The following is a 25,637-nucleotide window of genomic DNA, read 5'->3' on the forward strand; positions in this document are numbered from 1 at the left end:
GAAGGTGTTGCTCCAAAAGTATCATTTAAAATGCTCTCACTAGAAAGGCTGTACAGTCCCTTCTTTACTTTTGGGCCTAGTTCACACCTACACAAGAAATGTTCGGTCCGTGTGTGATGGCTGATTGCTTTTTGATTGCTGCTCCAATTCATTTTCAATGGGAGTCACATGGTTTGACCAAACATTTTTGTTTGATGAGGGGGGAGCAATCAGCAATCAGCGATCAAACACAAATGTTTGATCAAACCATGTGACTCCCATTGGAAAAGCATTGTGGTGGCCCAAAAAAACGACCAAACATTGCTTGATTGGTGTTTGGTACGTGTGAATGAGGCCTTGCAGAGCAGTGACTCACCCTGGCCTGCCCCACTATTAACCCAGTCTTAACGAGCTCTGACTCTGTATTTAATTGCCTTAATGAGCTCTAACTCACTCTGCCTCAGTATTACCACCTGTGGTCTTAACCAGCTCCGACTCACTCTGCACCACTATTGTAATTTATACTCCATATGGATCACTAGTCCATAGGCACATTGTTAGCTTGTAGATCTGTGGTTTTTGGCAAGAAACGCCGTCCTTCTGCAGAGTAAATTGGGCTTTAACGAGCTGTGACTCAGTGTAGTAATGAGCTCAGAGAGTTGATCTGAAGGCCGAATCTAAAGCTGTGTGACGTCCTGTCAAGTCAAGGACGGGGGGGGGAGGGAGGGGGGAAGGGGGTTCAGGGGACACGGATGTAGGCATGACAGAAAAGTACAAACATGTGCAGGAATGTTTAGGTCATGAAACATGATGCTCGCTAATGTCATGATGTCGGCGTAAGCATCGCCGAGGTTAAGCCGGGGTTTGAAGTGGAACGCGAAGGGTTTTATGAGCGAATGTATACTGTCATACTGTCATACATGGACGGCGGACGCATGTAGATACGCACGCATGCACACACACACGCACGCACATACACACACACACACACACACACAAGACACCCTCAAAAGGAGAAATGCGGTCCCTTCATATTCTACCCTCATTTCCTGGTATCCTTGACAACGGCATATACACAGCTGTCTCAGCTCAAACCCCCTTTCTCACACACACACACACACACACACACACACACACACACACACACACACACACACACACACACACACACACACACGCACACGCACGCACACGTACAAAATGCATCCCGTTAGATGTGATAAAGTGCTTCCAGCTGCAAGACAGAGAACAAGAAAAAAGAAAGAGAGAGAGAGGGAGGCAGATATACTGTACAGACAGATAGAAGGATAACAAACGGAGTACAATAACGGGGAGAAAGGCATCAGAAAAAGAACGAAACAACACGAAGAGATACAAAGATAAAAGAGAGTGAGAGATGTCTAAACTGTGTCCATGAAAAACAAAGGAGGATTGAAGTGTGACTCACATCCTGTCAGTGGTCTGTGCCAGGGAGGGATTTGAAGGGAAGATAAAACCACACGATTTATGCAGAGAGATAAAGGAGCGAGAGAAGACCATTCCAGAATGAAGAGAAACAGACTAGAGATAAAGGAAGGAGAGAAGACCATTCCAGAATGAAGAGAAACAGACTAGAGATAAAGGAAGGAGAGAAGACCATTCCAGAATGAAGAGAAACAGACTAGAGATAAAGGAAGGAGAGAAGACCATTCCAGAATGAAGAGAAACAGACTAGAGATAAAGGAACGAGAGAAGACCATTCCAGAATGAAGAGAAACAGACTAGAGATAAAGGAAGGAGAGAAGACCATTCCAGAATGAAGAGAAACAGACTAGAGATAAAGGAAGGAGAGAAGACCATTCCAGAATGAAGAGAAACAGACTAGAGATAAAGGAACGAGAGAAGACCATTCCAGAATGAAGAGAAACAGACTAGAGATAAAGGAAGGAGAGAAGACCATTCCAGAATGAAGAGAAACAGACTAGAGATAAAGGAAGGAGAGAAGACCATTCCAGAATGAAGAGAAACAGACTAGAGATAAAGGAAGGAGAGAAGACCATTCCAGAATGAAGAGAAACAGACTAGAGATAAAGGAACGAGAGAAGACCATTCCAGAATGAAGAGAAACAGACTAGAGATAAAGGAAGGAGAGAAGACCATTCCAGAATGAAGAGAAACAGACTAGAGATAAAGGAAGGAGAGAAGACCATTCCAGAATGAAGAGAAACAGACTCACATCGGCTCCTGGTTCTCCAGGCTCCCCGTCGTCCCCTTTAGGTCCAGGAGTTCCCTTGCCGCCCTAGAATGTCAGAGCGTAAAGTTCAAAGGTCAGACAACGTACGTACATGAGCATGTCCACGTCTCCACACAATGTTGGCAGCGGGTCTTAAACAGACACTATAGTATATATACACACAGTCTAACTCGTCCTCCCCTAGGGAGCACTATAGGGGTGGGCGATATGGTGATACAATATCGTATCGTGATACGATATTCACAGATATCGTATATATATATACTAGGGATGCACCGAAAGGGAAATTCTTGGCCGAAACCGAATACCAAATATAGGAAACATTTGGACGAAAACCGAATACCGAATATGATTAATATTATATATCTTTTTTCCTACCATTCCTGTCATGGCCATACCTTAAAGCTACCTGATTTATGGCAAAAGAAATGGCAAAACTTAACTTAAATAATAATCACTATTAATGCATTAATTGCATACACTATTCAGTGATATATTTTCTGCCTATTCGGGCCGAAACCGAAGAGGCCGAAATTGCATTTTTAGCCATTTTCTGCCGAATATTTCCTGCGGCCGAATATTCGGTGCATCACTAATATATACTGTATATCCTGATACAGTGAATGCACATTCTATGATTTGCAGTTCTATACCTTAATTTATACTTGGTAGAACGACGGCTTCGTAGAACGACGGCTTCGTTAGCGAACTTTAATTAGTATGTTCGTCTAAATGTTCTGTTACGCCTTTTTCTTTTAGTTGCTGTTACCTTGTAGGAGGTTGTACTGTTAAAACTCAATGGTCGCCAAGGACTTATTTAACTTCTTTTTCATGATGTCCTGGAGCGCCAAGGACGTGTTTTTCGTGTTTTTTAACATGGTAAAAAATATATATATATATATAAAATAAAATAATATATATATGGTGGCGGTCTGGGACTTTTGGCGCCCCCTGGTGGCGGTGAATGAGTTAAGTAACTTGAATAATAACCCTAAAAACTGAATGAAGAAATGTTGTGATGATATCATGTATCGTGATACTGCCGTGATATTATATTTTTCCATATCGCCCACCCCTTGGAGAGCACACAGAAGTCTTAAGACTATCGCCCACCCCTAGGGAGCACACAGAAGTCTTAAGACTATCGCCCACCCCTAGGGAGCTCACAGAAGTCTTAAGACTATCGCCCACCCCTAGGGAGCTCACAGAAGTCTTAAGACTATCGCCCACCCCTAGGGAGCACACAGAAGTCTTAAGACTATCGCCCACCCCTAGGGAGCACACAGAAGTCTTAAGACTATCGCCCACCCCTAGGGAGCACACAGAAGTCTTAAGACTATCGCCCACCCCTAGGGAGCACACAGACGTCTTAAGACTATCGCCCACCCCTAGAGAGCACACAGACGTCTTAAGACTATCGCCCACCCCTAGGGAGCACACAGAAGTCTTAAGACTATCGCCCACCCCTAGAGAGCACACAGAAGTCTTAAGACTATCGCCCACCCCTAGGGAGCACACAGAAGTCTTAAGACTATCGCCCACCCCTAGGGAGCTCACAGAAGTCTTAAGACTATCGCCCACCCCTAGAGAGCACACAGAAGTCTTAAGACTATCGCCCACCCCTAGGGAGCTCACAGAAGTCTTAAGACTATCGCCCACCCCTAGGGAGCTCACAGAAGTCTTAAGACTATCGCCCACCCCTAGGGAGCTCACAGAAGTCTTAAGACTATCGCCCACCCCTAGGGAGCTCACAGAAGTCTTAAGACTATCGCCCACCCCTAGGGAGCACACAGAAGTCTTAAGACTATCGCCCACCCCTAGGGAGCTCACAGAAGTCTTAAGACTATCGCCCACCCCTAGGGAGCTCACAGAAGTCTTAAGACTATCGCCCACCCCTAGGGAGCTCACAGAAGTCTTAAGACTTAAGTCTTCTGTGCCGTTAGCTATGAAGATGTACAGTATAAGGAGGCACACGGTGGCCGCTCTGCTCGTCCAATAGACTATTAGCTCAGAACGCCTGGGTCAGAAGTAACAACAGTTGATTACAGTAAGGATACTACCGTATCTGACGTGTTCTGCATTATGCATGCACTGTTGAGGGTGTATATTTTGTTTTCGTTATTTATTGTGTTTCTGGTATATTTTACCCTGCTGTATCTACGTATACCGACAGTAACTTCAGCTGCTGTGCTGCCTTTGGCGACCCCTCACAGGATCAATAAAGGTCTTATCTTATCTTAAATCAACACTAAAAGGTCCCTACAGTACACACTGACAGCGTTTATTTCTCGTGCTTAATTTACATGAATTAAAACAGCTGTTCGTGGCATGAGGACATCCAAGGCAATAAAGCCTGTCTTCTTTGAAACAAGATACATGTTTACAGTGAATAAAAGCATCAGCCAGTATGAATGAGGCATCGCCTATAATTAACAATTTGATGTGAATTATTCTCGACGCATTTTGGGTATGTAACGACCCGAAGAATGTGTGTTGTTCATGCATCCAAGGGTGTGTACTTTCCAGGGGCTAAATGTCAAGTTCAAAGTTGGTGTCAAAGGGGAAAGGTGGTGAACCTACCGCCTCGCCGGCATCTCCACGTGGGCCAGGGTAACCCTAAAGAAAGGGCAGAAAGGTTTGTGATATACGGTACAGTACACACATGTCCATGCATAGTGATACAATAATAATAATAATAATAACACACATGCAATGCATAGTGATACAATAATAATAATAATAATAACACACATGTCCATGCATAGTGATACAATAATAATAATAATAATAACACACATGTCCATGCATAGTGATACAATAATAATAATAATAATAACACACATGTCCATGCATAGTGATACAATAATAATAATAATAACACACATGTCCATGCATAGTGATACAATAATAATAATAATAATAATAATAATAATAATAACACACATGTCCATGCATTAGTGATACAGACTAGAATGATGAGAAACCTCACACACACTGTACCTGGAATCCATGGCAACCTTCTGTTCCGTTTCCCGGGGCACCGTCCTCTCCCTGAAACAAAGGAATAGTATTAAATTAGACACAGTAAAAATCCTTAATGGGTGTTCGTTTAAGTCAGATGACGAGTGTACAAATCAATCTGTACACCCATCTGAGTTACATTAACACTGGGCATTTAATGTGTAGCAGACTCACACAAATTATCAACACCTCACACATCCATCTCTCTCTCTCTCTCTCTCTCTCTCTCTCTCTCTCTCTCACCCTCTCTCCCATCGTTCCTCTGTCTCCTGGGGCTCCTTTGATTCCTCTTGGTCCTTTGGGTCCCTGGATGACGATAGAACAAATATGAAAAATGAAATATGACATATGACGTGTCTCTGTTGAAATGTAATGGGTTGACATCATAATTCAAGGGAATGGTGTACTGTATAACAAGCTGTGTTTGTGTGCGGGTATTGGTTGCCTGCAGGACTAGAAGGTTCTTGGTTATAGGCTCTTCCTGGAATTACGTCTAAGTGTCCTTTAAGCAAGACACTGAACCTTTAACTGCTCCCAACGAGCAGATTGGTGCTTTGCAAGTTGCCTTCAGCTGTCTGTCGATGGGTTCATGTGAGGCAGATATTGTAAATGGCTTTGAGTGGATGCAACATAAATGCAAAACCATTACTTTGGCAGGACACAAACCTGGATTTGGACTCAACACTTGCTTAAAGTAAACTAGAACATACTGTAGCCACAAGTGGCAATGCATGGTGTCAAAGCAGGGTGATGAAGGAGGTAACCACTTGAACCCCACTATGCCTATTCTGGGGGAACATTCGCACAAAACATGTAGCTTGGCTATTTTTTGGTGAAGAGACGAAAAAAAACTGTTCCATTTTTAATAAGAATAAAGGGAAATATGTTTATGTTCAGAAGATAAAGAACGCGAAAATGTCAAATGATCTAATCATGGTTTGGAAAGCTTGTAGCCTTGGTCGTTTTTATGTCCATGTAAAAGAATATCTATTATAATTATAGTTGATAGAAGAAATGTTGCCATAGATAAACCAAAGCTTTCAGACTTCCAAGGGGCTTATTACAATAGCCTGCAACTTAAGATACCTTTAATGTTGTTGAAGGTTTGAAGCCAAGGCACCAGACTAATTTTGATTTGACCTTAAAGTTTGTGCGTGTGTACTGTATATGCGTCTCTCTCTGTGAGTGTGTGTGTGTGTGTGTGTGTGTGTGTGTGTGTGTGTGTGTGTGTGTGTGTGTGTGTGTGTGCTGTCGACTCACCTCTGGCCCAGGTGCGCCTTCGTCCCCCCTGTAGCCAGGAGCTCCAGCCTTGCCAAGATCGCCCTGGAAAACAACAGCGACAAGACCTCCGTTAAACACTACTAATTAAAACAACTCGCCATAGCAACAACAGCCCCATCATACAGTACGGCCCGCGGAAGACAATGGCGTCAGTCAGCAAACATGTCTTCGTTCGTTCCTGCAATTAAAATAAACCGACGATACTGTCATTTCCTGCAGTGTGCCGACAGCTGTTCCACCCCAGTGCCAGACATAAGAAATGTTTCTCTGTGCTTATAGAGATTTTTTATGCTAGCTCAAGTCTTGAGCTAGCATAAAATGATCTATGATCTTGAGCCTCAAGATCATAGTGGTGACAACAAGACAGCAGGAATGTAAGGAATATGTGTGGAGTCAATTGTCCAACATTTGGCCTAAGTCATGTGAGGTCTCCTCTTCGTGCATTAAAAACCAATAAAGTCTGCACGTCGGATCATGCTCTGAAGAAAAGCCGGTGAGGCTCGAAACGTCACGTCCAGGGGTGGAAACCAACCATAAATATATTTTAAACGTTTCGACACGGACAGGGGTTGGTGTTACAACCACAGACACTATAAATGTGACACCAGTTTTTGTGTGCAGTATACAACGCTGACGAAGGCTTCGGCCGCAACGCGTTCGTTGTGTGCTGCTTGTTTGCAGCATGCCATACCCAACCTACCAATGGTAAAATAAATAAGTGCCTTAAAAGCTATTGCCGTGAGTGCTGGTTTTCTTCTGTTTAAAATGTCGTTTCTGACTTTGCACCCGGTAAAATGATTAAAGTGAGCGAGACGAGATGGAGTGTGTGGACTTGTTTTTTTATTTTTATTCTGCCCTCTGCCCGGCCGTCACCTGGTACTTTAGTGAGAGGATGTGTGTGCTTTATTGTTTGTTTCTCCTCTTCATACATGTCAGTCAGTAAACTCACTTTTTATTTACCTATGAACATACACAACTTCTATTTTCTTTGATGCTTTTAGAGATTCTGATTGCTACAGATATCGCAATCAAAGATACTAATGAAATACCACAAGACTGAATATCTGCGGGGCAGAAGACTTTTATTCCCAAAACCGCTATATTTCAGGAAATGGGGAAAATAACCTGTGTTCCAATGAATCATAGTTATTATTCAGTCACAATTAGACCCAGTGAAGAGGAAATGACGGAGTAGTAGCAGCAGTAACTGTGTGAGGTTGAAGAAATGACGGAGTAGTAGCAGCAGTAACTGTGTGAGGTTGAAGAAATGACGGAGTAGTAGCAGCAGTAACTGTGTGAGGTTGCACTTAAGTATTTTTCTCTGCCACAGTGAGCTACTCGTCGTTTATTCCGTGTTTTCTCTATGAAACATTTCCCTACGGTTGACTCAGATGTGGAGAAAGAAAAGGGAAAAAAGAAGGTATAGCACAAAAGAACCATTGAGAGCGCTGACATCACAGAGAGAGCCCAGCGCACAACTAATGCATGTAGTGTGTTATTATTATAACACACTGCCTTATGCCTTATTAAGAAAACCATATTGAGGCTTTGGCGCGGACAGAGGGGGAGAAGAACTGAGTCAGAGGGGAAAGAGTGAGCGCGGATGTTCCCAGGAGGAAGCAGGGTGAGCGAGAGGAGAGGAGAGGAGAGGAGAGGAGAGGAGAGGAGAGGAGGGGAGGGGAGAGGAGAGGAGAGGAGAGGAGAGGAGAGGAGAGGAGAGGAGAGGAGAGGAGAGGAGAGGAGAGGAGAGGAGAGGAGAGGAGAGGAGAGGAGAGGAGAGGAGAGGAGAAAGGGATGGGAGGGTGAGCAAAGCAAGTGAGACTGAGAGAGGGAGGGGTGGGACGGGAGACGGAGAGGAGCAAGAACATCCAAATGTAGTTTAAAGGAGCTGCAGCTTCTGGACAATGTCCCGACTTCCACCTACTTAGGCTGCAGCCCATTTTATTCTGAGTCACAAACAGAGGCGCACACGCATGCACGCACGCGCATTAGAAAGCCCCAATATGGTTACAAAAATAACACTGTATGTGGATGACGTTCCCGTGACTCTCTCTGGGAACTGTGTGTGTGCGTGTGCGCGTGCGTGCACGGTCTTGTGTCCATATACAATATTATAGGATGAAGGAGAAGGTTGAGGCTGGCACGCACCCGGTACTAGAGTCAAACAAACTTTTGGGAGCCAACCCTGCAGGGCAAAGCCAGGGAAGGAAAGAAGCGCACCATCTACGTAGATGCACTGCAGTGCAACACCTTAGCTAACACTGTAGAGATCAAGACCCTGATGTTGGATAGGAGAGTGTGGCAGCCGACGACTCAGGAATCCCGAGATGGTGTTCATGGCTAGACCACACCCTCTCTCGCATCACATCGCATCATTGTGTCCATATACAGTAACTCAATGTATGTTGATATATGACTTGTTTGCGCGTATGTTTATGTGGGTGCACGTGTGTTCATGTGAGCGTTGCTGTGGCTTACTGGATCTCCGTTGGGGCCGGCTGAGCCCTCCCTCCCCTGCTCTCCGCGTGGTCCTGGATCCCCCTGGTAAAGGAACAAGATGCAGTGCATCAACTCACACCGCACATCTGAAGTCCACAAAAGACTAATAATAGACAAGCAGCGAGGCACACAGAGCCAAGTTTGAAACAGCGCTAAGCCCTCAAGCACACAATAGATTACATTAGGCTGACTAAACCAAACAGACAGGCAAATTCTTTTCTTTTTCAGGGATTCATACAGTAGGTCAATCCAATTGCTACTTCATTTTCTAGTTCAACGTTGAATTTCACATTACTTCAAGAATACAGTTCCTTTAATGCAGGATTATTAGGAACGTTTGTTTTTTAATGAAACAAACTGAATTATGGTGACTGTACAGCAGCTCCACAGTCAGGAGGACCAGCATTCATTGTTGTCTTTGCTCCAACAGACCCCCTCAAGTGTGTCTTGGGAGTTATGGGAGTCCACATTCAAACCAGTTTCAGCTGAATGCCAATTTTGTTTTTGCTTTCCATTTCTACACATTTATTTGGCTGTGTTTTTTTATTTATTGCCATTATTTTGTTGTCATAGACTGAATTAACATCACTGCTACAGCGCTCTATGGGTGGAGCTTAACCACACAAACTCTCTAGCGCAAAATAGCCATAAAACATTCAGTGACAATTGATCATATTCACACGGTGGGCATTTTGCTATTAACTCCTTGGACACCAGGGGGTGGTAGATGCTTTAGGTAGCAGGTGCCAGCCGATTCTGCAACATGAGCGAAGAAGGGGCGGTCTTTTTGTGGAAGTGGAACTAATCGAGCCCCCGGCTCTGCGGAGGCCCAACGAGGCCTACTAGCGCTCCGATCAGTGTTCATTAGCGGGAGGCTGGATTCACGTTTTGCGCCTATTTCATCTCATTTTGAGCCATAATGCCAATAAAGACGGCGTGCGTGCGTGCCATTTTTACATGGACGCTAGCAGTGGCTAGCTAAAAATGCTGAACAAATGCTATTTTTTTTAAAACGCTGGATTAACGCCAATTAATCAAATCTCGTTCTCTCGGGCGTGGCGACCTGGACAAAGGTAGATTAATCTCGTTATCTCGGGCGTGGCATCTAAACCGTTAATGAAATAGCGCCAGGCTGGTGGCATTACTTCTCAACGGGACGTGTCACGTGAGAGCAAAATGGCTGCAGTGTGGATAATAGTCAATAGGCAAACATTCAGCAGAAATAGCCAGTCCTCCTTAGCGACTGCGCCACCGTGCCCCTGATTAGGGACGTTTATAACGCCTTCTCATCCTTCATCATCACTTACTATTTCTCCTCTTGTACCTCTGTTTCCACGGGAACCTTGTTCACCTTTCTCTCCTCCTAGTCCCTAATGGTGAGTTGAGACGGATGTTGAAACACACACATAAAACACTTGCATAGAAGCACACACTCACAAAGTATTGATATCATTTATATTTACTATCTCGCCACGAGGTCCGTCCTTTCCTGACGCGCCCTGAAACACAAAGACACACACACACACACACATTGAATACACAGATAGGATATCAGAGTACATCACCAGTTCATGAACTCCACGTCTCCGGGGACTTTGTCTATTTTCTGTCGTAAAAACAGCGGTTTCGAATCGCTGGAATCACTCACGTCATCGCCTCGTTCTCCTTTGTCCCCGCCGGCTCCGGGAGGGCCACCGTCCCCCTATCAATAAAACACAGAATGTCACTGATGTGTCCATCAACAGGCCTATTTCATTGCATATTTCATACTTTTGACACTTTTACAATTCCCTATCTTTCTCATTAGTAACGCATGGCAGGGTATAGTAATGACTTCAGTCTGTCTGTGAACAAAATAACTGTAATTATTTACACAAATCATGGTGAGAATGATTGATTGGCTGTTTCATTTTTTGTTTTTTTGTTTGTTGACACTTGAAAAAAGGTGAAAAAAAGGTCAAAAACGGGCCCAAAATGAATTTCGGGCAAGCCGAGACGTTTCCCCATGGCCTGTCTGTCAAAAGTTAATGTTTGACGATCACTGTCCATGATTAAGGCTGTCGTGTGTGTGTGTGTGTGTGTGTGTGTGTGTGTGTGTGTGTGTGTGTGTGTGTGTGTGTGTGTGTGTGTGTGTATGTCTAGTGAGCCTGGGAGGGTGTATGACTCCTATGGCCTCAGTCAAGCCCTAGGTATACAAGGTCACAGACAATTTCAAGGTCAAGATCCAGAATGGATGGATCGGCTGCCCTGAGGACTGAGGAGATGATTAAGGTTTTGGTCAAAAATGTGAAGGTCAAGGCCTCAAGGTCAAAATAAGCCTACATGATATCCAGGGACAGAGAGGCGTAGAATTGAGAGACGGAGAGAATATAATACCTGGGGCACTTCCTCAGAGTCCTGAACTGTTTGACTCTGAGGATGACGCGAGTCGAAACACAGTGGTGGGAAAAGTACTCAATTGTTTTACTTAAGTAAAAGTACCAATACTGCAATTTAGAACTACTACGTTAGAAGTAAAAGTATGGAATTGAAAATGTACTTGAGTAAAAGTACAAAAGAATCGGCATCAACATGTACTTAAAGTACTAAAAGTAAAAGTATTCATATTGCAGAATGTCCCATTTCACAAGTTCAAAATGTGTAGAAAATAGCCGATCTACAAGCTTGTAGATCGCCTATTTTCAAATGGCCGAAATGTATAGGGTTGAAGTGGTAAATGTATGTTTTCTAATCAAAATTTAAAAGTAACTAGTAACTAAAGTTTTCAAATAATTGTAGTGAAGTAAAAGTACAAATTTTGGCTCTGAGATGTAGTGGAGTAGAAGTACAGTACTTAAGTAAAAGTACTTAGTTATTTTTCCACCACTGTCGAAACGTCAATCACCCCTGCAAAATAATAAATACATGCAGACACGTCGAGTGCTCCAGTATTTTATTTCATTTGGGTCGTCTCCCCTGAGGAGCCCAGGTATTATATTCTCTCTTGAAGTTGTCACTGTTGAGCACCCTTCTACCAACTGGCTGAAGCGTGGAGGTATAGGGTTGGGTGATATGACTTCAAAACAATATCACAATTATTTAAAACTTTTTACAAATATCTTAACCCATTTAGGCCTGACCTCAAAATTTTAAAAAAATTCTTCTAAATCCTCCAGTTTTCTGAAATAAATATTTTCACAATTTTTCAAAAATAGCAGATCTACAAGCTCATAGCGCGCCACCGAGTGGCGCGCTATGAGCTTGTAGATCTGCTATTTTTCAATAGCTAAAGCATAACATAGTGCTAACACCAAAAGGGGTTCCCGCCCAAAATGGGTTTAAAAAAAAGATCTACAAGCTCACAACACGGCGTGAGCTTGTAGATTGTGCGAGTGAACTTGTAGATTGTCTATATTTTTGCACGCCACCATTGTACAACAAAGTACTGTACTGTATACTGTGAATGGTGGTTGATCAGAATAATCCATTTAGTCGATTTTGAGAAATCTATTAGAACTTCTTTTGGTGTCGATTCGTTGGTATAAGAAATTTAAAATAATTATCAACTGCTTGTCGATTATTCGGTTGACTATATATGCAAGTTGGTTAGAGGTTCTACATTTCATTTTTTTTAACATATTTTCGGTGAATTGCCCTAGATTGAGGTTTGCACCCCCAGGTTCATTTGCTTATTTGGATATGGTAAATGATGCGTTTATATAGCACCTTTATCCAAGGCGCTTTACATAGATTGTGAATTACATTCACCCATTCACACACCGATGGCCGAGGAAACATGCAAGACACCAACCTGCTCATCGGGAGCAATTAGGGGTACAGCGTCTTGCTCAAGGACACTTCCGACACTAACTCTGGGGGAGCCCGGGATCTAACTCACGGTTCCCATCCAGCTGTTCTACTGGTCACTCTACCCCTGAGCCACTGCCACTCCATATATTAACCCATTACATTTTAGGCCTGACGTCGAAATAAAAAAAAACGTTCGTTCTGAAAGAATATAAGTAAGTAGCCTCGCCGAGCCATGAGGCCCACCTATTCAAAGATTTGTGCCGCATTTTTACGATTTTTACAAGCTCGTAGCGCGCCACTCGGTGGCGCGCTATGAGCTTGTAGATCTGCTATTTTTCAATAGCTAAAGTATAACATAATGCTTGAAACACCAAAAGGGGTTCCCGCCAAGAATGGGTTAATAGTACCTTGGGTCCCAGGGTTCCAAAGTTGCCCGTTCTTCCTGGTTCACCATTTTGTCCCCCATCTCCCTGGAACACATTGCATACAAATGTGTCAGACAGTGACAAACACACAGTGGCAAACAAGTAGTCTGACTATCTTTGACAGTGCACGTCATTTATCGTCTCACCTTTCCTCCTTTGTTTCCGTATGGGCCGGGGTCTCCCTTTGGACCGAGTGTTCCCTGCTGACCCTGGAAGCAGAAAACAATAGAGACAGTTTCACTCTTATGATCATGAACTGCTGAGGTCACGTCAATCCATTCTCAGGGCCTGTGTGCGTGCGTGCATTTGTGTGTCAGTGTGCACGTGTGGATGTTACATTATGTGTATTTGTATGTCAGTGTGCACGTGTGGAGGTACAGTATGTGTATTTGAATGACTGAAGCATGATTTATACTTCATCATACAACGGTGGCATGCACCAACAATAGCAGATCTACAAGTTTACAACAACGCATTGTGAGATTGCAGATTGGCTATTTTCAGCATATGATAAATTGGGCATGACTGTTTGCGTGCGTGTGTGTGTGTGTGTGTGTGTGTGTGTGTGTGTGTGTGTGTGTGTGTGTGTGTGTGTGTGTGTGAAGTTCAGTCACGCGAGAGACTCAGAGTAGAGTCGCTGCTTCTTCGCTTGGAAAGGAGCCAGTTTAGGTGGTTCGAGCATCTGGTTAGGATGCCTCTCGGGCGTCTCCCTAGGGAGGTCCTCGAGGCACGTCCCACTCGGGGGAGACCCTGGGGCAGACCAAGGATCACGTCCCACTGGGAGGAGACCCCGGGGCAGACCAAGGCGCAGTTGGAGGAAACACATCGACTCGCTGGCCTCGGAACGCCTCGGGATCCCCCAGGAGGAAGTTACTGGATGTTGCTATGGAGAGGGAAGTCTTGAGCGCTCTGGTGGAGCTGTTGCCCCCGCGACCCGACTACGGATAAGCGGTTGAAGATGGATGGATGGATGGATGTGTGTGTATGCCTGTGCATGTATTTACAGTATGGCAGTACTACAGCTTCATTTAAACAGTCTGTCAGCAGAGAATGTAAACAGATGGTGATTAAAGAGCCAAGTGCCATAGAATCCCCCAGCCTCACTGCCTCAGGGCCCGAGACACTCACCAAGACGCTGAGCTTCCAAACATGTCAGTATGGCTAATGGCTAAACTGTAAACAATAGTGGTCAAGCCACACAGACACAGATGGAAGTGCTGGGCTGGTGTGGGTGTGTGTGTGTGTGTGTGTGTGTGTGTGTGTGTGTGTATGTGTGTGTGTGTGTGTGTGTGTGTGTGTGTGTGTGTGTGTGTCTGCATGCAAGTGTAAATTAGTGAAAGAGTGTTAGATCAGGAATTAAGAGTGTGTGAGTGTGTGTGTGTGTGTGCGTGTGTGCGTGCGTGCGTGCGTGCGTGCGTGCGTGCGTGCGTGCGTGCGTGCGTGCGTGCGTGTGTGCGTGCGTGCGTGCGTGCGTGCATGATTGAGTATCAGTAAGCAACTTTCCATTCCTCAAAAGCAACAAACGTGATGACAATGTCAAAAACTAATACAGTCATACTCTATGACGGAATGTTGTTTAATTTGAGATTAAAGTTTTAAAAACAAATAAAAGAGTGTTTGTTCAGTAACAGTAGTCTCTCCAGCTTTTGACCTGAGATCAGATTCTAAAAATGTCTTCTAAATCCAGACAGTTTTCTGAAAAAGCTATGTTTCTATGTCAGTCGTTCTTCGATTTTTCAAAAATAGCAGATCTGCTATTTTTCAATAGCTAAAGCATAACATAATGCTAACACCAAAAGGGGTTCCCGCCCCAAAATGGGTTAATAAACAGAATACATTTTCAGATGGGTTGAACATTTTCAGACAATCAAGAAAGAGTACCCATTTATCAGCTTACATTTTATAGTGTTCCAGTTTCAATTTTCACTGCTCATTTATTCACTTCACTCACTTCACTTCACTTACAATTTCACTTGTTTAATCTGTATTCTACAGTATGCACGTTTTCTCTCCTGATTGGATAAAATATGTATCCCGACCTGAAATTCTATTTTACTAGTTTACTAAAGAGCGGGAGAGACAGGGAGACGTTCTACTACTGAACAAACGCTCTATACCAATGAGTACTATCAGAATGTAGAGCGACTTAACAATTATTTTTAACAGAACAATATCACATACCCTACCTTTAGGATTTGAGATCTGAGATTGGACATTTATGTTTTATGATGTAAGATTTTGTGTTCTATACATTTAGATTTAAATTCAGTACTCACGTTTGATCCGGGACCACCTTTGCAGCCTGGAAGACCTGAGAAACCAGCTTCACCCTAGCGGGGAGAGAGGCAGACATGTTATCAGAGAAAACACAAGACTCCAATGACAACAACAAAAAACAAACAGACAATGGGAAAACAGCCAGAGCATTAAAGGAACTACATCATGCATTTTAAAACCTGTTTTTAATATTTAATATCATATTGTTTATGTCCCTCAAACGTATTTCTAATGGTTTGAGCCTAAATCACCACTCTGTCATTTCTGTCTGGCTTCTAAAGCCGTTTTAGCTGCATTACCACAATGTCCTGATGTGGTGGGGGCGCTGTGGATGCAAATTATTTTCTCCGCCACACTCTTATCCCAGCTGCTCCCCTCTCACATCTTTGACTCATTATAATATGGCCCACCGCCCCTCCCCTCCCACAGTCTCCAAAGATGAAATGCAACTTTGGAACTGGAGAAGGGGAGGGATTATACAAAGTAGGGAGATACCTATGACATCACCAGCAGCACCAAATCAGTTGGCCTGTTCAAAATTGGGTATTTGTGGGGATAGAAGACACACAGGGGAGCCCAAAAAACACGTTGTAGGACCTTTAATGTTTGAACAACAGTAACTGTAACTCACCTTTCTGCCATCAGATCCATCTCTTCCAAATTGACCTTTATCTCCCTAAAGGGAGGAGAGAGAGAGAGAGAGAGAGAGAGAGAGAGAGAGAGAGAGAGAGAGGGAGGGAGGGAGAGAGAGAGAGAGAGAGAGAGAGAGAGAGAGAGAGAGAGAGAGAGAGAGAGAGAGAGAGAGAGAGAGAGAGAGAGTGAGAGAGAGAGTTATACAAAGTGAATGCAAAACATCGAAATACTGCTGTCAACTTTCAAAGGTTTATACCAAGCTAACCTCTACTATGGATGTATAACTAATTTTTTTTTTTTGTATAACTATTTCTGACATAAATGTATAGTATAAGATAGTCTTCCCCGTGTAACACACATGCAGCTCTGTTACTTTACACTTGCATTTGATTCCTATTTATATTCAATATTTATTTGTACATACATTGTTTTGCTTTGATCGTTTTGTTCCACTTTTTGTGGAACATAAGTATGATTTCTCATGTCAATACATCTCCTTTGAATTGAATTGAATTGAGAAGAGAAGGAAGTAATTCGGAAAAAAGCTGTCAAGATAGCTAATGACCTCCTCTCATCCACTCTGCAGGGAGTTCGAACTACTTCCCTCTGGTAGACGGTACAAAGTACCTAAAGCTAACCGTATTAAACGTCTTTAAAAAAAATCCTTATCATGTCTCGTTAAACTTGTTTTTAATGTATTTGTCACTGTTGTCCTGCTTTTTGCCATGAACATAATTGTGTGTAAAGGTGGCCTTACACTAGCCGATTTTTTTCAATCTGAAATCTGATAGCACCACACACTACAGGATAATCGGAGCGGGGCAGAGCAAATATCAAACATTCTTGATGTTGATCGGGCCGATCCCGATCGCGCTTTGAGCGGCCCCGAGCAGATCGATTGAGTCGGGCACCCCCCGAGCGTCAAAAAATGCCCGATTATCGGCTAGTGTAAGGCCACCTTAAGTGTTGTTGCTGTTTTGTTGTTACTGTTGTTTGAGACCGAAGACAAATTTCCACATTGTGGACAATAAATGAAACTAACTAACTAACTAAGAGGAAAGCATACTACAGGGTATTTGCTACTTAAAATCAGCTTACCTTGTAGCCTTTATGTCCTCTTTCACCCTGGAACAAAATGCCAGAAATTAGTCATCCGCATATTATTAATATATACATTACAGCACGTATAGACATTTTACAAACTAAGGCTACAATTCTCAAGTAAAGTCCATTAAATACAGGATATAACACTCTGTGAAATACTAGGAAATGCATTTAAACATTTTAAAGTATACATTTTGAATCTGTGTGTGTGTTCCTCTACCTTGTCTCCTCTTCCACCACGGTCACCCTGGAAACACAAACATATATAGTTAGCTTTGTAATTTATTAAACAAGTGCTATTACGTCATCATTACACCATTACTGTAAACATCCTTCTTCAACCTTCTTCTTTATCATTGTGTATAATAATAATCAAATTATTTACGTGACTAAGTCAGGGCGCTTTTGTATAAATCACCTCCCTCTCTTAAGCCCAATGAATCATACCTTCATTCCACGGTATCCGATAGGGCCGGGATCTCCCACATTTCCCTGTAAAGCAATGAAACATCACACTTTTAAGACATCTCAATAACGTGGCCTCTTGTCCTGTGTCCTTGTCCAGTTGTTGAAATAATTTAAGACAAAGATTTATACAACTGTGTGTGTGTGTGTGTGTGTGTGTGTGTGTGTGTGTGTGTGTGTGTGTGTGTCTGTGTGTCTGTGTGTCTGTGTGTGTCACACGCGTGTGAAAAGTGTAACTTTGCACAACATATTAGGATGTATTTATGTTTGCATGTGTGTCCGTGTGAGCGACCGGGTGCTTACTGCGGCGCCGATGTCTCCTTTCTCTCCTGGCAAGCCTGGTCTGCCTGTTTCTCCCTACAAAGACAACACAAACACACGTTCAAAAGTTGTACAAATTGACGCAGTGAAGAATGCATGGCGCAAATGTGTACATGGTATTCAAATTTCTCCTGGTAGTTAAACTTTTAGCCTTGAGAAAAAGTACACAAATGTCTCCTAGTTGATTAGATATGGTGTAACAATTAGGGTTGTCCCGATCGGATCGGGTGATCGGAAATCGGGGCCGATCACATCATTTTCAAATGATCGGATCGGGAGCCAAAAATCGTGATCGGGACATCCCTAGTATCAATATTGTATCCATATCATCATATTAGACTGGATATTGTCTGTGATTTGGGATATTGTACTATTGTGATATGGCATAAACATATCACAATACAAATATCGGATCGGGAAAAATCGGTATCGGCAGAGGCTCAAAATCAAACGATCGGAATCGGATCGGGAGCAAAAAAACGTGATCATTAGTAACGGTAGTACGATCTCTCACCTTTCCACCAAAGTCTCCGTCCGGTCCTTTGGGCCCTCCTGGAGCCTGCAGAAAGAAAGAAAACATGGTAAGGTGATGCGATGTCAGGGCTTTGAACAACTGGAGCGCTACGAATGGACATGGAGGTGTCATACGAGGTACTTACGTTGCAGTCGAAAGAGCAGCACTGGAGATAACAGAAGAAAACAAAGGATTGACTCAGTGATGTCAGATTGTCATCTTAAATGGATATGCTTTGCTTTACTTCTCATAAGATGAAAACATAAAGGATAACAATTTGCTAGAATGATGACTAGCATCTGAATGGTACCCCGGATCTTCAGCACAACTTCAGCTTCATACAGGTCAGGTACAGCACCAAGTAATTACGTTTTCAGAGCAAACATATATATAGTTAGTAACATGTAAACTTAAAAAAAAACATACCACATCCTTGGTCTCGTTTGTCTGAAAAGTAAAAGGGAAAACAATGGTTAGGATCACATCAAACTGCGAAGAGAAGAGAAGAGAAGAGAAGAGAAGAGAAGAGAAGAGAAGAGAAGAGAAGAGAAGAGAAGAGAAGAGAAGAGAAGAGAAGAGAAGAGAAGAGAAGAGAAGAGAAGAGAAGAGAAGAGAAGAGAAGAGAAGAGGATACATACAATCATGTCAATGATGCTGCGGATGGTTGCCATCTTGGTGGATCTTGGCGAGTCATCGGCAGCAGTGAAGTTCTGTCTGTAGTTGTGGTCGGTGGCAATGACTGACAGCCTGGTGTCCTGGTGAGACATCACAAAAACATCAACATGTAAAGGCCTACAAATATGACTTGTCACTTCTGTTAAGGGCCGGTATGGGTTTTATTTAGTTTAGTTAGAAGTAATAATAGTAGAGTATTATGAAGATTTCTAGACTCTCCTGATGATAACATACTGAGGACTTGCTTCTAAACGCCTTTAGTTTATTTTCTAGCAATTATTACATTTATTTACCACGGCAAACAATTGTAATGATCAACATCATCATCCATCATCAAAACACAATATACTGTAGTGTAAATATCAATGCAAGGATGTCATAGTTGCCCTTATTTCTGACTCAGGAACAACAGGGGCCTGCAGTCTTTCTATGCTCTGTAGGTCCAAGACGAATCCTCGTGTAAACTATATTGTAAGATGTTTACTGTACTTGATGAGGGGTCATAAAATATCTCACTAAGAGAAGCTGAGCTTCCAGTTGCCTGCTGGATGTTTTCAGGCTGAGGCATTACAGTGTGTCATTACAGTGTGTCATTACAGTGTGTCACAGGAGAATGTAAGGGTGACCTCTGTATGTCTTTTGGCTACGGGCCCTAGCAGCACCAGTCCATCCAACGGTCCCTAGCAGCACCAGTCCATCCAACGTGACATTACTTATTGTTTGTTGTAAAGCCATTTGGACAAACTGACCGTAATCCCCCTATACAGCTATAGCTCTATATGTCAGAACAAAAGTACACCCTGCAGCTCACTGAAACCCATTCTTTACTGGCACTGTTGCAAAGCTTGCATTGCTTCATAAGGAAATTAAGGTCTGGGGGCCATTCTTACAGTGTTTTCATGTAGTCTTTTCTTACACTACAGTATATCAAGTTATAAGGTCAAGGCTAGTGTCTGTCTGTCTGTCTGTCTGTCTGTCTGTCTGCGTGCGTGCGTGCGTGCGTGCGTGCGTGCGTGCGTGCGTGCGTGCGTGCGTGCGTGCGTACGTACGTGTGTGCAAGCATGTTATCAGGACTTTTAATTATACATTTAGATTTTCTATTTTCATCAATCAGTGTGTGTGTGTGTGTGTGTGTGTGCATGCGTTTGTGTTATACCTCCTGGTCAGGGGAGATAGCGACGGCGAACACTTTAACCCCATGTTGCCTGGCTTCATTAGCAGCCTCCTGCACGCCTCCACAGGGCTCCTTGTAACCAGTGATGGGGTGACCGTCGGTCACCACCACGATGTACTTGTTCTCATGGTAGTGGGAACCCCTGCAGAGACAAAGGAACACTTCTTAAACTACAATGTACTTGTTCTCATGGTAGTGGGAACCCCTGCAGAGACAAAGGAACACTTCTTAAACTACAATGTACTTGTTCTCATGGTAGTGGGAACCCCTGCAGAGACAAAGGAACACTTCTTAAACTACAATGTACTTGTTCTCATGGCAGTGGGAACCCCTGCAGAGACAAAGGAACACTTCTTAAACTACAATGTACTTGTTCTCATGGTAGTGGACTGGGAACCCCTGCAGAGACAAAGGAACACTTCTTAAACTACAATGTACTTGTTCTCATGGTAGTGGGAACCCCTGCAGAGACAAAGGAACACTTCTTAAACTACAATGTACTTGTTCTCATGGTAGTGGGAACCCCTGCAGAGACAAAGGAACACTTCTTAAACTACAATGTACTTGTTCTCATGGTAGTGGGAACCCCTGCAGAGACAAAGGAACACTTCTTAAACTACAATGTACTTGTTCTCATGGTAGTGGACTGGGAACCCCTGCAGAGACAAAGGAATACTTCTTAAACTACAATGTACTTGTTCTCATGGTAGTGGACTGGGAACCCCTGCAGAGACAAAGGAACACTTCTTAAACTACAATGTACTTGTTCTCATGGTAGTTGGAACCCCTGCAGAGACAAAGGAACACTTCTTAAACTACAATGTACTTGTTCTCATGGTAGTGGACTGGGAACCCCTGCAGAGACAAAGGAACAGTGGTGGAAAAAGTATCAATACTGTAATATATATAGAAATACTCTGTTAAAAGTCCTAGAATTCAAATTGTACAAAAGTATTGGCATCTTAAAGTACCAAAAGTACAAAGTACTCATTATGCACAAAGTCTCATTTCAAGTATTCAAATGTCTAAAAATCCTTTGAAAATAGCAGATCTACACGTTCGCAATGCGTCGCATCGCGACCCATTCTGAGCTTGTAGATCGGCTATTTTCAAATGGCCGAAATGTATATATATATAGGGCTGAAGTGGTTAAAATGTATGCTTTGTAAGAATAATCAATCACAATGTCTCTCGCTCTGCGCCTCGTTGGTGAGCTATGGGCAGTTCATACCCCGTCTACCAATGACATCACCAATGGGGATTCCAAGCTCATAGAAACTACAGCCTTTCTCTTCCTGGAAAGTTAGCTTGCTGAAATATAAGCCAGTGATGTCACTAGCAGGCAGGTTTCTGACCTTGAGATGAAATATAAGCCAGTGATGTCACTAGCAGGCAGGTTTCTGACCTTGAGATGAAAATATATTCTCTCCGCCACATGGAGTGACTAATCCTGACTAACACTAATTGATGTGGACAATAAACAAACTTTTGCTCATTTGTTTGGTCTACACGGAAAGCATTTTGGCCTGTGTGTGTGTGTGTGTGTGTGTGTGTGTGTGTGTGTGTGTGTGTGTGTCAGGGCTGTGAGAAACCTGTGTTGGCTGGCCGAGGCCACATACACGGATGTGATTAATTGGAGATTCGGACTTTCAATTGTAGGCTACATACATTTTGTTTTGATTGTATTGTTCCACTTTTTGCTTTGGCAATGTAAATGTATGTTTTCTCATGCCAATAAAGCCCTTTGAATTGAATAAATCACACCCGTGTGAAGTGAGGGGCGCTAATATATTAAAGTCTAACTCATGTTGATTAGGTGATGTAATGGTGATGTAAATATATTAAAGTCTAACTCATGTTGATTAGGTTCTGCCCTCACCTTTACCTTCAACAAGTACTTTGCTCAGCCAATCAAATCATCGCTATGGGGTGATCGGCCAAACATCAGCCAATGTTTGTGTTCACACAAACACACAAAGCTGGGCATAGGAGAGGGGCTAGCTAGCGCCCCTCAAAATTTGAATTGAATTGTGTGCACGTGAGCACACTGGGCAAGAACTACGCTGTAGAGTGTATTGGCGGAAGTAGCGGGACTCTGGCGGAGGAACCGCTCAGGGAAACGACGTGCAAATCTGTTTACATTCTCCGTGAAAGAAAGAAGTGTTGTGATTGGTCGAAAAAAATATCGTATCCGGGGGAAATACATCTGACGGATGTTCCGGCCCGACACTTACGCCGATATACACTCTCCGCCTTAGGTTGTGGCCTGCAGGCGTTTCTCTTCGCAGATGAGTAAGGCCCGACTCACACGGTCACAACAGATTGTTGTATAGCTGATGCATGAGACTTGTTTACTGATGCAAGCTCGCAATGCATTTCCAATGGGAGTTACATGGTTTGACACAACATTTTTGTTGTATGAGGGGGAGGGGGGCAGTCGAAAAACACAGCCGAAAGCCGTACAACAAAAATGTTGTGTCAAACCATGTGACTTTCATTGGAAATGCATTGGGGCGGCCATGACACTCTGAGGCTAGCGTGTGAGTGAGTGAGTGAGTGTTGTCATTACCCTACGAGCAGCTCGGCGAGGCCTCTCTTGATAGCACAGTCGGTGTACGTGCCCTTGCCGATGTACTTGATGGTGTCAATGTCATTCTTCAGCTCCTGCTTGTGTGTTGTGATGTCGGTGAGCGCACGCACGAGGATGATGTCGTCACTGTAATGCAGCGCTCCGGAGTTCCACGTCAGGTAGCGGTCGCACGGATGGCGCCTGAGAAATGACACGTGACAAATTATTGACCGACAGTCATTCAGTCAACGACACAGTCATTGAGGTGAGGCATGTAATTCATATACAAGGCTGTAGGGGGCATAATCAGGTACCAGCCAGGACCCCTGCTAGCTAGAGTGTATATATGTCTCCTACATCATTGCTTCTCAAAGTGGGGTCTGGGGACCCCTAGGGGTACTTGAGGGAGTTCAAGGGGGTCCCTAGATAAATTAGAGATAGTTAGGAACCAAATGGACCCTTATGGCTCTGTAACTCTGAGTTAAATTAACAATGATTTTACAATATAAGTTGGGGGTCCCAGAGATAGCAATGCCATTACATGTGGGGCCGTAGACTAATGCAGGTCAAACTGGGGGTCCTTGGTTGAAAATCCCTGTAAACATCTTCTCTTGTGGGGTGGTCCCAGGGATATCTTTTCAAATGGGATTCCACAGCCTAATACAATGTCGATTTGGGGGTCCTTGACATGCATGGAAAAGGTTTGAGAACCAGTGTCTTACATATCTTGGAGTTCATCTATGAAGCGCTTGGTGAAGTCCTTGATCTGGTCGATATAAAAGTTGGGCGGTTTTTGCCTCAGGGCAACACTCTCCGATGTGTCCAACACGAAGAACAGGTCCACAGGACACTCTGCACAGACGGAACAAAGCCAAAGAAATCCAGTGTTGTCAATCTGTCAATCAATCAATCAATCAATCAACCAACCAATTCTTCCATCCATCCATCCAAAGAACCAACCAATGAAGCTAGGGTGACCAGATCCAAACTGTTCATTTGAGGGACAGAAATATTGGGCCAACTGGACAAGTGGTCATATTCGACCCATATACTGTAGGTTTAATTGCCTATCATTTTGTTAAATTAAACCCTGCTGGTATCTCACATTTTATTTTAACAGGCTTAAAATAAAAAAACACATCTTGCAGGAAAAGATTGAGAATGAGAAAGGTTTACAACAGAAAGCCAACTATAGGGGACTAACTATTAGGGCATTTGAACACTGATGCCTGACAGTCACAATGTGGGACAGGGGTCTCAATTTGTGGGACACCTGAAAAGTCTTGGAAATGAGAGACTGTCCCATGCTAAGGGGGACTTCTGGTCACCCTAAATGAAACTGGCTTCATACCCAAAATTATGTTATAAAGTAGCCTATACTGTGCAGGCATACCAAAAAGGTATTTGATTAAATGAAATTGATCAATTAATTAATTACAATAATCAATTATATACTGAGTAGCAGGCCCACAGAGCAGCACAATCAGTTGAGGAATCCTTTAGTCATGAAGGGGGTGGTCAGGTCAGGTGTAGGCCTATCCTAGTCCTAGTCTGTTCCCATAAGATGGCTGTCTTCATCCTTCTGTAACTCATTAGCATCATGCAGCAGACATGAGAGGGCCTGCAGGCACCTTTAGTTCATATTTGTCCACAGCTGTTTGATGTCTGATGCAACAGCAACGTTCCAATTCAAAACATATAAGCTTGCACCGTTGAACTTGTTATACCCTAACTTAAATAGTCATGATGATCACTGAACCAAACCATGGCCTACTTATACACAGTGAACTTGACAATCATGTTGTGTTGCTATATTGCAACTGGGCACCTAGTTTTGAAGACACATTAATACGCAGCTATAGCTCTGGTCAATAGCTCGAATGTCTTTAAAGGCATTAGAGCTATGGACCAGAGCTAATACGCAGCCAGTGAGAGGAGATGAGAGACATCTGGATTATTTCCTGTGGCGACATCAACTTTATGAAGATGTCGCTTTTATGTATACACAACACAAACTGATATGCTGCTAGGCTACAAGTACATTCACGTTAGCGAACATTTTGGTATATATATTTTTTCCAGGAAAAATAAAAAATAATTTTCTCCAACCTACCCGCAAACCTCGGTCTATTTAGGACCTGCGCTCGCACCCCAGCCAAGACGCACAGCAGCGCAAGGAGAACTCCTCCGGTCTCCATCGTGGAAGAAAGTAAAGTGCAAAGAAAAAACCCTTTAAACTCCTACCCTACCCCCCTAAAAACACCGAACCACTCCGACCCGCAACTCCGTTACCTCTCTAAATAATTTTGGCAAACTTTTTTTGTGTTATAAATCCAGTGCTGCGACGCCGTTTGTCCAGTGCGTGCGAAGCCCGGAGCGCGCATACAGAGGACCTGGAGACGGGGAGAAGGCGGAGGAGGAGTTCACGCGCTTTCTGTGGAAGGGAGGGAGGTATGGGAACGCGCACGGCACAGGACAGGAGAAGAAGTTTGTGCTAATTCATTCTAAATGCCAGAACAGTCCCTAATCTCCCTATAATAATAATAACAACCGATTCTTGCATTAATATTAGTCACACTCACAGCAGGGCCCTCTCTGGGCATATGCTTCCATATGTAAACATTTTCAAAAGATACAAGAATATAGGCCTATAGGCTTTGATTCATAAACGTATAGCC

The 25,637-nt window shown here is 43.3% G+C and overlaps 1 protein-coding gene across 1 annotated transcript in view; it reads right to left on the reverse strand.

Moving 5' to 3' along the window:
- Nucleotides 1–25,346, reverse strand: part of col6a1 (collagen, type VI, alpha 1) — a 47,197-nt gene extending 21,851 nt beyond the window's left edge. The window contains exons 1-25 of the mRNA XM_079498443.1: nt 25,073–25,346; nt 23,682–23,811; nt 22,960–23,160; nt 20,373–20,532; nt 19,180–19,296; nt 18,968–18,988; nt 18,687–18,707; nt 18,542–18,586; nt 18,010–18,063; nt 17,689–17,733; nt 17,462–17,488; nt 17,236–17,262; nt 16,136–16,180; nt 15,504–15,557; nt 13,374–13,436; nt 13,210–13,272; nt 10,662–10,715; nt 10,477–10,512; nt 10,321–10,383; nt 8,993–9,055; nt 6,494–6,556; nt 5,477–5,539; nt 5,213–5,263; nt 4,793–4,828; nt 2,195–2,257 (exon numbers count right to left, since the gene is read on the reverse strand). Coding sequence (XP_079354569.1) covers nt 2,195–2,257; nt 4,793–4,828; nt 5,213–5,263; nt 5,477–5,539; nt 6,494–6,556; nt 8,993–9,055; nt 10,321–10,383; nt 10,477–10,512; nt 10,662–10,715; nt 13,210–13,272; nt 13,374–13,436; nt 15,504–15,557; nt 16,136–16,180; nt 17,236–17,262; nt 17,462–17,488; nt 17,689–17,733; nt 18,010–18,063; nt 18,542–18,586; nt 18,687–18,707; nt 18,968–18,988; nt 19,180–19,296; nt 20,373–20,532; nt 22,960–23,160; nt 23,682–23,811; nt 25,073–25,157 — 1,650 coding nt within the window. The 5' untranslated portion in view covers nt 25,158–25,346. The remainder of the gene's footprint in view (nt 1–2,194; nt 2,258–4,792; nt 4,829–5,212; nt 5,264–5,476; nt 5,540–6,493; nt 6,557–8,992; nt 9,056–10,320; nt 10,384–10,476; nt 10,513–10,661; nt 10,716–13,209; nt 13,273–13,373; nt 13,437–15,503; nt 15,558–16,135; nt 16,181–17,235; nt 17,263–17,461; nt 17,489–17,688; nt 17,734–18,009; nt 18,064–18,541; nt 18,587–18,686; nt 18,708–18,967; nt 18,989–19,179; nt 19,297–20,372; nt 20,533–22,959; nt 23,161–23,681; nt 23,812–25,072) is intronic.
- Between the last annotated feature and the right edge of the window lie 291 nt (nt 25,347–25,637).

The sequence above is a fragment of the Electrona antarctica genome (assembly GCF_951216825.1).
Source record: "Electrona antarctica genome assembly, chromosome: 1".
Taxonomy (NCBI): Eukaryota; Metazoa; Chordata; class Actinopteri; order Myctophiformes; family Myctophidae; genus Electrona; species Electrona antarctica.